Consider the following 11,425-nt stretch of genomic DNA (forward strand, 5'->3'; position numbering starts at 1 on the left):
TTATTAATAAATTATACACCCTGCTCTTACTAAGGAGGGGGGGGGGGGTGCAAGAAGTTTTAAACCTTATTATTTAAAAAAAATTGTATTCCATTCAGGTACATGACAAGAAATAGAGACTGGCTTAGTTGGCAGTCATCTCATTAACTTTGTGAAACACATGGGGGCTTTATATAGTTTACACTACTTTATCTTCTGTTGAAGTATACTCAACCTACTTGACCAAAAAAACAGTTTCATTTCAGTGAAGTGAATCAAAGAATATATTGTTGAAATAATCATGAAACATTTAAAAAAATAGAATAAGGCTTGGTCCTTTTTGGTAGACATCTTTACTTTTAAAATAATTTCTCTTACAATAGTTTTGTGAAAAGTTAATCAAAATAGCATTTGAAAATACCTTTTTGATCTTTTCATATAGATGCTTAAAAAAATACTAAATAAAAATGTACACCACATGAAATAAAAATTTGCTTATCACAAATTACTGACAAAACATTAAAGTTTATCACTGACATACAAGACTTTACTATAATTTTATATTTATCAAATGTATCTGTTTCAGAAAGTTGTCAACTCTTCCGTATCAGCATCTACAGTCTGCACTCAGAATGTTCTCATTTCAAAAGCTGTGAAGTATGTAGCAGATTCCCCACCATTAGTTTTAGAAGTGTCAGCTAAAGACAAAGGTCAACTTTATATCAACAATAAATGGATGTTTACTGTCAATGACACAAATGATGCACCATATGTGAGCTTCTGGTTCTTTTTTAAAAAGTCGTTTATTTGAGTTATCTGTTTTTATTACTCTAGAGTCTAAATGACTGCAACATGAATTTTAGGTACTTTATGTTGCTGTATTTTATATTATAAAAGAAAAGTTAGCACAGTTATACACTACTTTGACAACAGCTATTTGTTGTTGTACTAAGGAAAACACTACTGCACATGCAATAATTTTTCCTTTCATTTTTCATTTGTATAACCTTTTTAAATAGAACATCACAATTGCTAATGAAAGGCTGGAAGTTCCAGAAAATGTTGCTACTTTCATTCTTGGAACTTTGGACTGTGCTGACCCAGATGTTGGTCAAAATCATGCTTTCCTGGTGAATGTTGTTTTAGTATCTTCGGTCTGATTATTTGAAGTTTGATTAGTTATAAGTTTTAGTATCTTTGGTCTGATTAATTGAAGTTTGATTAGTTATAAGTTTTAAAATAACCTTGTTAAACTAAATTTAAAATTGGACTTGTTATTCAAGTAAACTATATTCTGATTTTTAGAAATTATTGTTATAATTTATAATAAATATTTTTTTTAAAATAACTAGGCCTATGTAAATGAAATTATTTTCTTAATTATAATAACTAGTATTACGGAAATTAAAAAAAAAGTTTTACCCATTAGCACATATTTTTATAGCTGGTTACAAAAGTTAATAGGACTTAAACACTAGAGTATATTGCTAGAGTTTAATACATTATAGTCAAGGCTAGCTGTACAAATATATGGGTATTTCCATTTGACCATACTGTGTTTATATCTCACAAGCTTCTTACATGCTGGGACACATTCAAAGTAGATAAAGGCTCATTACTGGCTATCAATAAGTCACTAGATTTTGAGAAGCAGTCAGTTTACACAGTGGCAATCAAATGTGTGGATGATGGTGAACCAGCTGCAAGTTTTACCAAGAATTTTACTGTGACTGTTACAGACATCAATGAAGCTCCCTCAGATATTACATTATCCAACAGTGAAGTAAGTTTGGGTCCACACACAACATTGCTGAAAAGCTTTTAAAGTGTTTGGACAGTCTATTTGGGTAGTTTAACAATGTTATAAAAAATAATTTTAAAAGCTGAAAATGTAGATACAATTATCTTTCTTTTGTGTTTGACTTTTTTTAAACATTGTATTCAGGTTTCAATGACAGCAAAAGATGGAGAAACTGTAGCATTGATCACAGTGTTGGACCCAGACAATGATGGTGCAAACACCCAGAAACAGACTCACACATGCGCTGTCATTAAAGATGAAACTGGAAGCTTTAAAATTGGCCAAGATGGAAAAACATTACAAGTAAATATTTTTACTGACTCATTTTTCACTTTAAATAACTTTTTTTTTTAAAGAGAAGGGAAGGCAATGTTATTGTAAGCATATTTAATCACTTAAAGATCTACAACTTATGATTAATCTCATTGGTCACAGTATGCTTGGCCACAAAAACTGCTGAATTTTAGTTTGCTAAATTGAATATTCAAACTCAAAAGGGTACATTTTTATTAGAGTATCCTTAACAGTATTTTTCTCACTTTGGTAATTTATTTCACTTTAACAGATTATCAAAGTGCCCACAAATAAAACATCAGTAAAAATCTCACTAAATTGTTCAGACAGTGGACAGCCAAGCCTGTTCTTTGTGAAAGATTTTGATATCTTCATAGTGGCATCTGCAAATGTTCCTAAAGCTGTTGTACTCAGTGATCAAAACCCTGTAACAGAGAATTCCGTTAATGTTACAGTTGGAAAGTTGGCAGTCATCAACACATTAACACAAACTGAACTTCAAGGAGTGAGTACATACTAGACCACATAGACAGACTTGAATCAACTCATTAACACTAATTATCATTGTATTAAATCCCATGTTTAAGACGAGTTTCATTTTTAAGGTTTCCAATTGAAAAAATAGTTTTATAGTTCAAATTTTTTCAGATCAGTACTTAGTATGTCATTTTGGTCAATAAAATTGTATTAAAAAAACAAAAATTCAAAAAATATTTGTCTTGTCTTAGCTGATAGTTGTAGCTTATTGTTCTTTCTTATCTCAAAAGATGTATACTAGACAAACAGACATTGTAAATGTGTTTGGGCATGTAACTATTGATGTCAAATATATATATGCATTTAAATGTATCATAACAGGAAATTAACTTGACCTGTGTTTCAACTTTTTAATACTGTTATCAGACCATCAACTCTGTAAACATCAGTATAACAGAGAATAAAACCAAGATATTCAAAGTAGAAAATGGAGCCTTGATTCTTGACGTTCCTGTGGATTTTGAAAAAAATCCAGTGCTTACAATCAATGTAACAGTTTCTTGGACCAATTTCAACAATACATTATTTAATATAAGCGGAAGTTTTAAGGTAAGAAAAGTTGGTTGACAGGAAAAAACTGGTTGTTGAAAGTTTTTACAATGGGCCAAAAAATGTACCAAAGATGTATTGTATCTTTTAACATAAGAGTTTTATTGATATTTCAATCCAAAAAAGCTATTAAAATTTGGCTTTCATTTGACATAGATAATTATTGTGGATGTTAATGAGCCACCCCAGCAGATCAACATCTATGGTGGAGGACAAGTGGCAGAAAATTCTGCTCCAGGAACTATCATAGGAGACTTAAACACAGTGGATCCAGAGCCTTATCAGACTTACACGTACACTCTCATGTCTGTTGCTGCTGGGTAAATTATTATCATTGTTATTTACTCATTATCTTTGAAATAAATGTTCTTGAACTTTTAAAATAAAGAGTATTTGATAATTTTTGCATTATTTTAAGAACATCAAAAAATTATTCACAGTCTTGACAGTGCACAAAGTCAACCTGAACTTCTAAATACATTTATGATCAATGGACGCACTTTAAAAGTTGGACCAAACAATACAGCTCTTGACTATGAGGCCACTTCAATTTTGACCCTGGTAATTCAAACAATGGATTCTGGAACTCCCCGTCTAGGCCTGAACTACACCATCAGAACAATTGTGACAGATGTCAATGAACCTCCTACAGATGTCAGCCTTAGCAATAATTTGGTAGGTATTAAAACTATACTTCTAAGATTTCTATATCAAACATTGAAGGCCTGTAAAATACAAAAATAGGCCATAAAAATACTTCTTTAATGAAGCACTACAAAAACACAACAATCTAGCAAATCTTCTGTTTTTAACCCAGAGAGCATTATAAAAACAAGTGACATCTTGACATAATGTCTAATTATTGCTCATATAGAAGAAAAATGTGCTTTTCTATAAAGTGTATTTTGATGAAATTTTACTTTTAAAAATATTTATTTTGCACATTTAATTTTTTTTCTAGAGAATTTGAGTAAAACAATTCACTAATGTAAAGGAACTGGACAATTTATTTTATTTAATGCTATAAGTATTTCAACAAATATATGATCATAGATACCAGAAAATGCTAGCATGGAAGCTTTGGTTGGAGTTTTAAACGTCGTTGATCAAGATAAACTTCAAAACCATTCTTGCATTGTTAACAATTTACTGGATGTACCATTTAAAGTAAGTCATGTTTGAAAAATAAATAAAATCCAATATCTTACTGTCTTCTTTCTGTCCAGGTACATAAAAGTAAAACCTGATAGTCTTGTAATCATTCACTTGGTTTATTTCTACTTTCAAGGTGAAGGATGCACTAAAGCTTGTTGTTTCCAATGAAGAATTAGATTATGAAAATCAAAAAGCATACTTTGTTAATGTGAGTGAAACAAATCCATTTCATCCTAAAATTAATCCAATAAGCTTAGGCCTTTCTATGTTTGTAATATAAATTCATGTCTAATTAGTTTGTATAAATCTTTATAAACTTTAAAAAAAAATATCTTATAATTGGATTTTCTTAAGTTTTATCTTATTTTCACAATTATTTTAATCACCTGACAACATAGTTGGCATTTTAAAACTCAGATAAATCCAAAACAATAAATAATAATCCACCTCACTACAACAACTGAATGCTACATTTTCTATTCTTTTAGCAAAGGTAAATATATTATAGAACATTGTAAATTCCTCCATAAATGTATACCAGAACTTACAAGAAATAATTCAAACAGGTAACATGCCAGGATGAGGGTAAAGATGGAACCCATCTACAAATTTCTAAAATGTTATTGGTGAATGTGACAGGTGTAAATGAACCTCCATATAACCTTTCACTGTCCAGAAGTGATGTTGATGAGAACAATGTTGTTGGACAACCACTCGCTGAAATATTATATTTAGACCCTGACAGTGAGAAGGTATTTTTAGACTATAATCTAAGTTAATTTTTCAAACAATAGCCTTCTTTTACATCATAATTTGTATCCAGAAGCTTTTCTTTAATTTCAACCACTAACACTGAACAACAATTTTAAAACAAATATCCACAAAGTTGTGTTAAAAACCTGTAGTTATAATTCTAAATTTTTATAACATAAAACTCATTAGGTGAAGTTCTTAGTCAAAATCACAGCATAAGTTAAAATGCTATTTAAATTTAAACATTGCAGGTCTTTCTCACAATAGAAGGCAGTTCATCTGATTTTAGTATTCAAGGAGACAGATCACTCACTGCACTTGTTGTCTTTGATTTTGAAAAGAAATCTGCATATTCAGTCACCATAAGAGCAACAGATGGGAGTGGTTTGTTTACAGTAGCAAATTTCACATTTTTGGTAGGTAAATGCTTCAAAAAGCTTTACAACATAAAAATAGTAAAGTGGCGTCATAGAGATATTAGGTGTCGAGGGATAATAATCACATCTAAATAAAAAATGTTTCAATAACAAGCTGAAAAGAAATGAAATGTAATTAAATTATAGTAAACTTATTCAAAAAAATAATATAGTGGCCCACTCTTTTTCTTTTTAATGATTTAAATAGTGGCTCATTTTTATATATTTAAAAAAAATCATTTACATTTTTCTTTTCAGTGCATCATTATATAAAAGCTTGTTATAAGAGATATGATGTACTATTTTAATATTTTTTGGAGATTCTGTTCCTACATTTGCATTTTATTATTTTTATTATGATATTTAGAACTAGTTATTGTCCTTTTGCATGGAAATTTGTCTAAAGTTGTATTTAAAGTTTGCTGGTTCATTATCTGGTTAAAAAAAATTGTTTACAAATATATTTCTTTGCAGGTATAATAGGAATATTAAATTATTATCTTCTTAATGAACATACCATTTCACTGACCTAAGTACAAAGTATATGATTGGTTAAGATTAACCCAATCCTAAAATTTAGACCATTGTTGTAAAAAAATACATTTCTCATACTAAAGTGAAGCCACTGTTGCAGGTGAATGATATAAATGAGCAGCCAACCAATGTAAGTTTGACTAATGATGTAACATCAGAAAATGTCAAGACAGGTAGTAAAATTGCCACCATCAAAACACAAGACCCTGACCGAGGTCAAACATTCAAGTACACCCTTCTTCGATCTCCTCCAGCTGCAGGTTAGATATCTACTCTATACACCATTGGCAGTAGACAAATTAAAAAGTATAGGCGAAATAGTAAGGGTTTGTCGAGCATACTAAGATCTAAACTTTAATCTAAAAATTCTGATCTCCAGATCATTTTGTTGTTGTTGATGACTCACTACTTGTGGGGGAACTTACCCTCAACTATGAAGAGGCTACCAGCTACAAGATTAATATTACAAGTACTGACAGTGGCAGCCCTACACAGTCTCTTACTGTACGCATTTTTGTCTTATTAAGCACTAGCTGACCCGTCTCATGAGCTAAGAAGAAAGGAATTTATTTTATGCAAAACAATGCATCCATCTTTACTCCTAATCTAACATTAATTAACAATACAATCTTTACCCATAATCAAACATTAATTAACCATACAATCTTTACACCTGCTCTAACATTAATTAACCAGAAAATATTTACATACCCTTTAACATCTGTGTTCTGTTCCAGCAAGAATTTGAAATCAGGATCACAAATGCTAATGACCCACCAACACAGATTGTGCTGCATGAGCCACTGATCGTTACAGAGAACTCTCCATTGTCCACTGTGGTATCAGATATTTTTGTGGTAGATGAGGATAAAAACCAGACTCATGCATGTGAAATAGTAGAGCCAAAAATACCATTTGCAGTAAGTTTAAGTCATCCATTTCAACACAAAAAGGGAAGGGGTTGCGAACACATGAACCTGGTAACCTGAACTTACTGCACTGAGACCTCAAACCGCTGTCACACTCCTTTTATATCAGTAAAAAACCTTGTACAATTGTGACAGCTCACAGCACCAGGAGTGAACATCAACAAATGAGAAAGGTTTCTGCATACAAACAATAGTCACTCATTCATCTCCTTCTCTATATATCACTAATCAGTTTTTGCCTCACAGATGACTAAAGTCATTAAAAAACCCAGCTCTCATCAGAAATACCACTTATACTTAATAATATTTTTACAGATTTTACTCAACAAATTCTAAAGATGCAACATTCAATATTAGTATGTAACTATAAACATTCAAAATGGACATGAGAGGACAGGGAGGGGGTATAAATATTTTTTGTGACCCCTGAGTAAATTGCTTTTAATTGATTATAGTATGTTTTAAAAAATATCTTTGGGTCTTATTTTTATTCTTTATTTTGTTATAATATGCATTCTGTTAGAATGCTTGAAAGTTTCACAGAAACTGGAGGGTTCCTGCCTAACTATGTTTTGTATTACAAGATTTTTAATACACATTCTATCTCATTTAATTCATATCACAGGAAATATAATAAAATACAGATTGTATTATTTTCAGTGTAGTTTTACATCCAACAACACTATACAACTTGTTGTAAGTGATGTCATTGATTTTGAAGATCATTCAAGTTATCAGTTCACAATCAAATGTTCAGATGGACAGTATTCTATTGATCAAGTATGTTGTAATTAGAACATTTAAAAAAAATAAACTTTTCCTGATTTAGAAATCAGCTACATACTTATTGTATTTGGTTCAGACTTAATGTTCTCTTGTCTTAATTGGTTGAGACTTAACGTTCTCTTGTCCTAATTGGTTCAAACTTAATGTTCTCTTGTCCTAATTGGTTCAAACTTAATGTTCTCTTGTCCTAATTGGTTAAAACTTTATGTTCTCTTGTCCTAATTGGTTAAAACTTAATGTTCTCTAGTGATGATGGGTTCAGATTTTATGTTCTTTTGTCCTAATTTGTTCAAACCTGATGTTCTCTTGTCCTAATTGGTTCAGGTTTTATGTTCTTATTACTTATTTTTTTTTAAAAATGGCAATAAATAATTTTTTTTGCCTTATTTAACCTAACATCTATCAATCTACTTAACACTTTGTACAGCTGAAGGCATATAATGGTATACTTAAATGTTTTCAGTTGGTGAATGTTGCAGTTCAAAATGTGAATGAACCACCGACCTCATTAATTCTAAGTGGACCTCCATATTTGCCAGCAGATTGTGACATACCTTATGAAGTGGAAGTCTTACAAGTAACAGATGACGATAAAGGTCAAAATCATACGTTTGCTACCAATGGACCCAACTCAGATTTGTTGAAGGTTAAGATGTCTTGCACTTTTTTTTTATATATACAAATATTTGCTTGCTTTTGAAGTTAAAATTTGCTCAGCTCATATTTCTTTTTGGTATCATTTACAGTCAATTAGATCATTTTTCAAATTCAAAAGATTTTCCTTTTTTTTTGTTTAGATCCGAAGCATTAACCATCTTGTTCTTGTCAAAGCAATACCATTAACCTTACTTGAGCAACCAAACCCCACCCTAACCATCACTGTAAATGTTTCTGATAACGGTCAGCCAGCTTTGACCTATGAGCAGAACATAACGTTCGCTATAACAGACATTGACATCCAGGAATTTAAAGTGCCAGAAATTACCATCAGCAATTCTGTGGTAGGTCAAGTTGTTTTTGTAAAAAATGATTTTTAAAATACTTGCATGAATAAAGATTTGTAAAAAAATGATTTTTAAAATACTTGTATTGACAAAGATTTGATAAAAAAAATATTTCAAAATACTTGTATTGATAAAATTTGTAAAAAAAATTATTTTTAAAATACTTTGAAAAGTTATGCTGGGATGTATTGCAGGTTCCAGAGAATGCTACAGAGGGGTATGTAGTGGGAGTGATCTATGACCTCAACACAACAATTAGTGCCTCAGTTACTTTCAACATAACAAGTGATAATAGCTCAATGTTTGCTATAAAGAATAATAAGGAGTTGGTACTCACTAGGAATATCAGCACTTTTTATGGAAATTCTGCACAAGTGGTCATAGAAGCTACAAATAGACAAACATCGGTAACAAAGTCAAGAACTATAACTATTGTTATCTCAAGGTCAGATAATTGTTATGATAATGGGAAGACCTGTCATGAAGCTGCCAGATGCACTCAGATGAGTGGCACTACTTACAAATGTATCTGTAGTGATGACTTTGAAGGAGATGGCTTTACATGTCAACAAATTGACCACTGTAAACTTCAAACCATTGGGGAACAGTGTGTACATGGGGTGTGTAAAGATGGAATCAATTCTTTTCAGTGTTTGTGTAATGAGGGCTACACAGGAAAATTATGTGAAGTTTCTCCAACTGAAGAAGATCCTTGTCAAAATAATTCTTGTAGAAACAATGCTGCTTGCAAGCCAACCAATGACAAGAAAGATTACATCTGTGTCTGTGGTCCTGGTTGGACAGGAAAATTGTGTGACTCCAATATTGAAGACTGTACACCAACATCCTGCCCAGGAATAGAAACATGTGTTGATGGCATCATGTCCTTTTCTTGTAAATGTCCAGCTGATAGAATAGGCCACCAGTGCGAATTTTTTGTTGATTCTTGCCAAGTTGGCAGCTGTTCTGCTGCTGAAATTTGTGTACCAAAACTCAATGTTAAGGACAGGATTTGTACATCAGGTGATAAAGTATATAAACAGAAGCTGGACTGTTCCAATAAAAATGATACAGAGCAATGTAAGAACCAGTTCATCACATTTGTTCAAGAAAACGGACATTTCCCTTCAAAATCCTCCAACATTTCAACCACCAGAACCAAACGAGAAGTTGTTCATGTGGATTTACTTGATGACTTCACATCACATTTCTATCCAAACTCACGGGTCAAGCGTGAAACAAGTGTCCAAAGTAAGGTCATAATGTATGTGCTGGACTACACTAAAGCTGGAGAAAATATTATTTTGGTCAGATTTGTCGTGATGGACATCAACTATAATCCATATACACAAGTGGACATTCTTGTAGCTTTAGCTTCTACTTGTTCATCTATTGGTGAGTTGAATTAATTTTCATTTTCTGTATAAGATTGTCTGCATTAATAAACCACTTGGAACTTCTAAAAACGTATTCATACTCATATCCAAGTTTTAAAAAAGTAGGTAAGTGTGCTGACAGAAAACACAAAACTAAGAGGAAATTCTTAATCATTTAAATTACAGCAGTTTATTTTCTTTATCTACAGTTAGCAATGATCAGACAGAAACAGCTTTTTGCCCATCTATACTTGAAACCTACAATGAATACTACACACCTAAGCCAACCACACAGCTATCAACAAGCCAGATGTCAGCTGTGGTGACCACCACTTCTTCACCAGTGTCAAAGGCCACCACAGTTACTACTTCTAAAGTCAAAGCTACTCCAAACAATATTGCTTCAAGGTTGTCGCTCATAGACAGTTTTCTTCTTGTTTTTCTGGTATGTTCTTTACAATGTTTACATCTTTAGTTACATTTCTTTTCACTTAGCATTATGTACAATAACATTTATGAATACTTTAGCCATTGAATGATTTTGAAATACTTTTGACAAGGTACATTTTTGTCTTTACAGATTTTCATACAAATACATATCCAGAATAATTTTCCCTGAATTACCATGATGGCAAGTTAAAATTTGTAATAAGTTATCAAGAAGATGGCAAATTATTTAGTACATTTTAAAATTAACAATCCAATTTTTATTATAAAACAATTTTGGCATAATAATTAAATCTTCAGTGCTCTTTCTTGCCAATGTCAAATTTATTAAGACATTTTTTTATTATGGTTCATTATAAAAAATATTTATTAAAAAGATATTTAATTATTTTTGCTTTGAGCTTCTTTTTTTTCCATATCTCCATGAAACTGCATGCTCATTTGTTGTTTGTTTTTTTGGAATTTTTGTTGAAGATGTTGCATTTGTTCCTAAGATATAAAATATGCTGCATATTTTCATTTTTAGCATTTAGATTCTATTTTTTTTTATTAATTTTGATTCTTTGAACTAATTTTTAAAGGTTATGAAATTTTGGTATTGTCAATTTTCCAAATTATAATAATTTTTTTTTTAGATTTGTAATTAATTTTTTAAAATATAACAATTATTTTGTTGAAAAGGGTTATGCCCCTTATCTTGGACATTGGTTAAAAACTCAACATGATTACATTCCTCTAGTCTTGTTATAACCCTGGGATATGGTGGTTTTTCTTTCTCTTGTCCTGCTTTTCAAAACAGTTAGTCATTCAGTGTTACATCTCTTGTATACATACTTTAACAATACAACATAATAAAACCAAATCA

At 31.1% G+C, this 11,425-nt stretch overlaps 1 protein-coding gene across 1 annotated transcript in view; it reads left to right on the top strand.

Moving 5' to 3' along the window:
- The window catches only part of LOC131944494 (protocadherin Fat 4), a 52,972-nt gene extending 41,751 nt beyond the window's left edge, over nt 1-11,221 (top strand). Inside the window, exons 45-65 of the mRNA XM_059305162.1 lie at nt 566-751; nt 999-1,109; nt 1,553-1,762; nt 1,925-2,083; nt 2,346-2,579; nt 2,978-3,160; nt 3,317-3,480; nt 3,601-3,835; nt 4,214-4,327; nt 4,449-4,523; nt 4,882-5,067; nt 5,320-5,484; nt 6,119-6,278; nt 6,398-6,522; nt 6,756-6,938; nt 7,608-7,727; nt 8,197-8,379; nt 8,531-8,734; nt 8,932-10,132; nt 10,323-10,558; nt 10,694-11,221. Of these exons, the coding sequence (XP_059161145.1) occupies nt 566-751; nt 999-1,109; nt 1,553-1,762; nt 1,925-2,083; nt 2,346-2,579; nt 2,978-3,160; nt 3,317-3,480; nt 3,601-3,835; nt 4,214-4,327; nt 4,449-4,523; nt 4,882-5,067; nt 5,320-5,484; nt 6,119-6,278; nt 6,398-6,522; nt 6,756-6,938; nt 7,608-7,727; nt 8,197-8,379; nt 8,531-8,734; nt 8,932-10,132; nt 10,323-10,558; nt 10,694-10,732 (4,473 nt within the window). The 3' untranslated portion in view covers nt 10,733-11,221. The remainder of the gene's footprint in view (nt 1-565; nt 752-998; nt 1,110-1,552; nt 1,763-1,924; nt 2,084-2,345; nt 2,580-2,977; nt 3,161-3,316; nt 3,481-3,600; nt 3,836-4,213; nt 4,328-4,448; nt 4,524-4,881; nt 5,068-5,319; nt 5,485-6,118; nt 6,279-6,397; nt 6,523-6,755; nt 6,939-7,607; nt 7,728-8,196; nt 8,380-8,530; nt 8,735-8,931; nt 10,133-10,322; nt 10,559-10,693) is intronic.
- The last annotated feature ends 204 nt before the right edge of the window (nt 11,222-11,425 follow it).

The sequence above is a fragment of the Physella acuta genome, unplaced genomic scaffold (assembly GCF_028476545.2).
Source record: "Physella acuta isolate Inbredline_101_S28 unplaced genomic scaffold, ASM2847654v3 ptg000494l, whole genome shotgun sequence".
Lineage (NCBI taxonomy): Eukaryota > Metazoa > Mollusca > Gastropoda > Physidae > Physella > Physella acuta.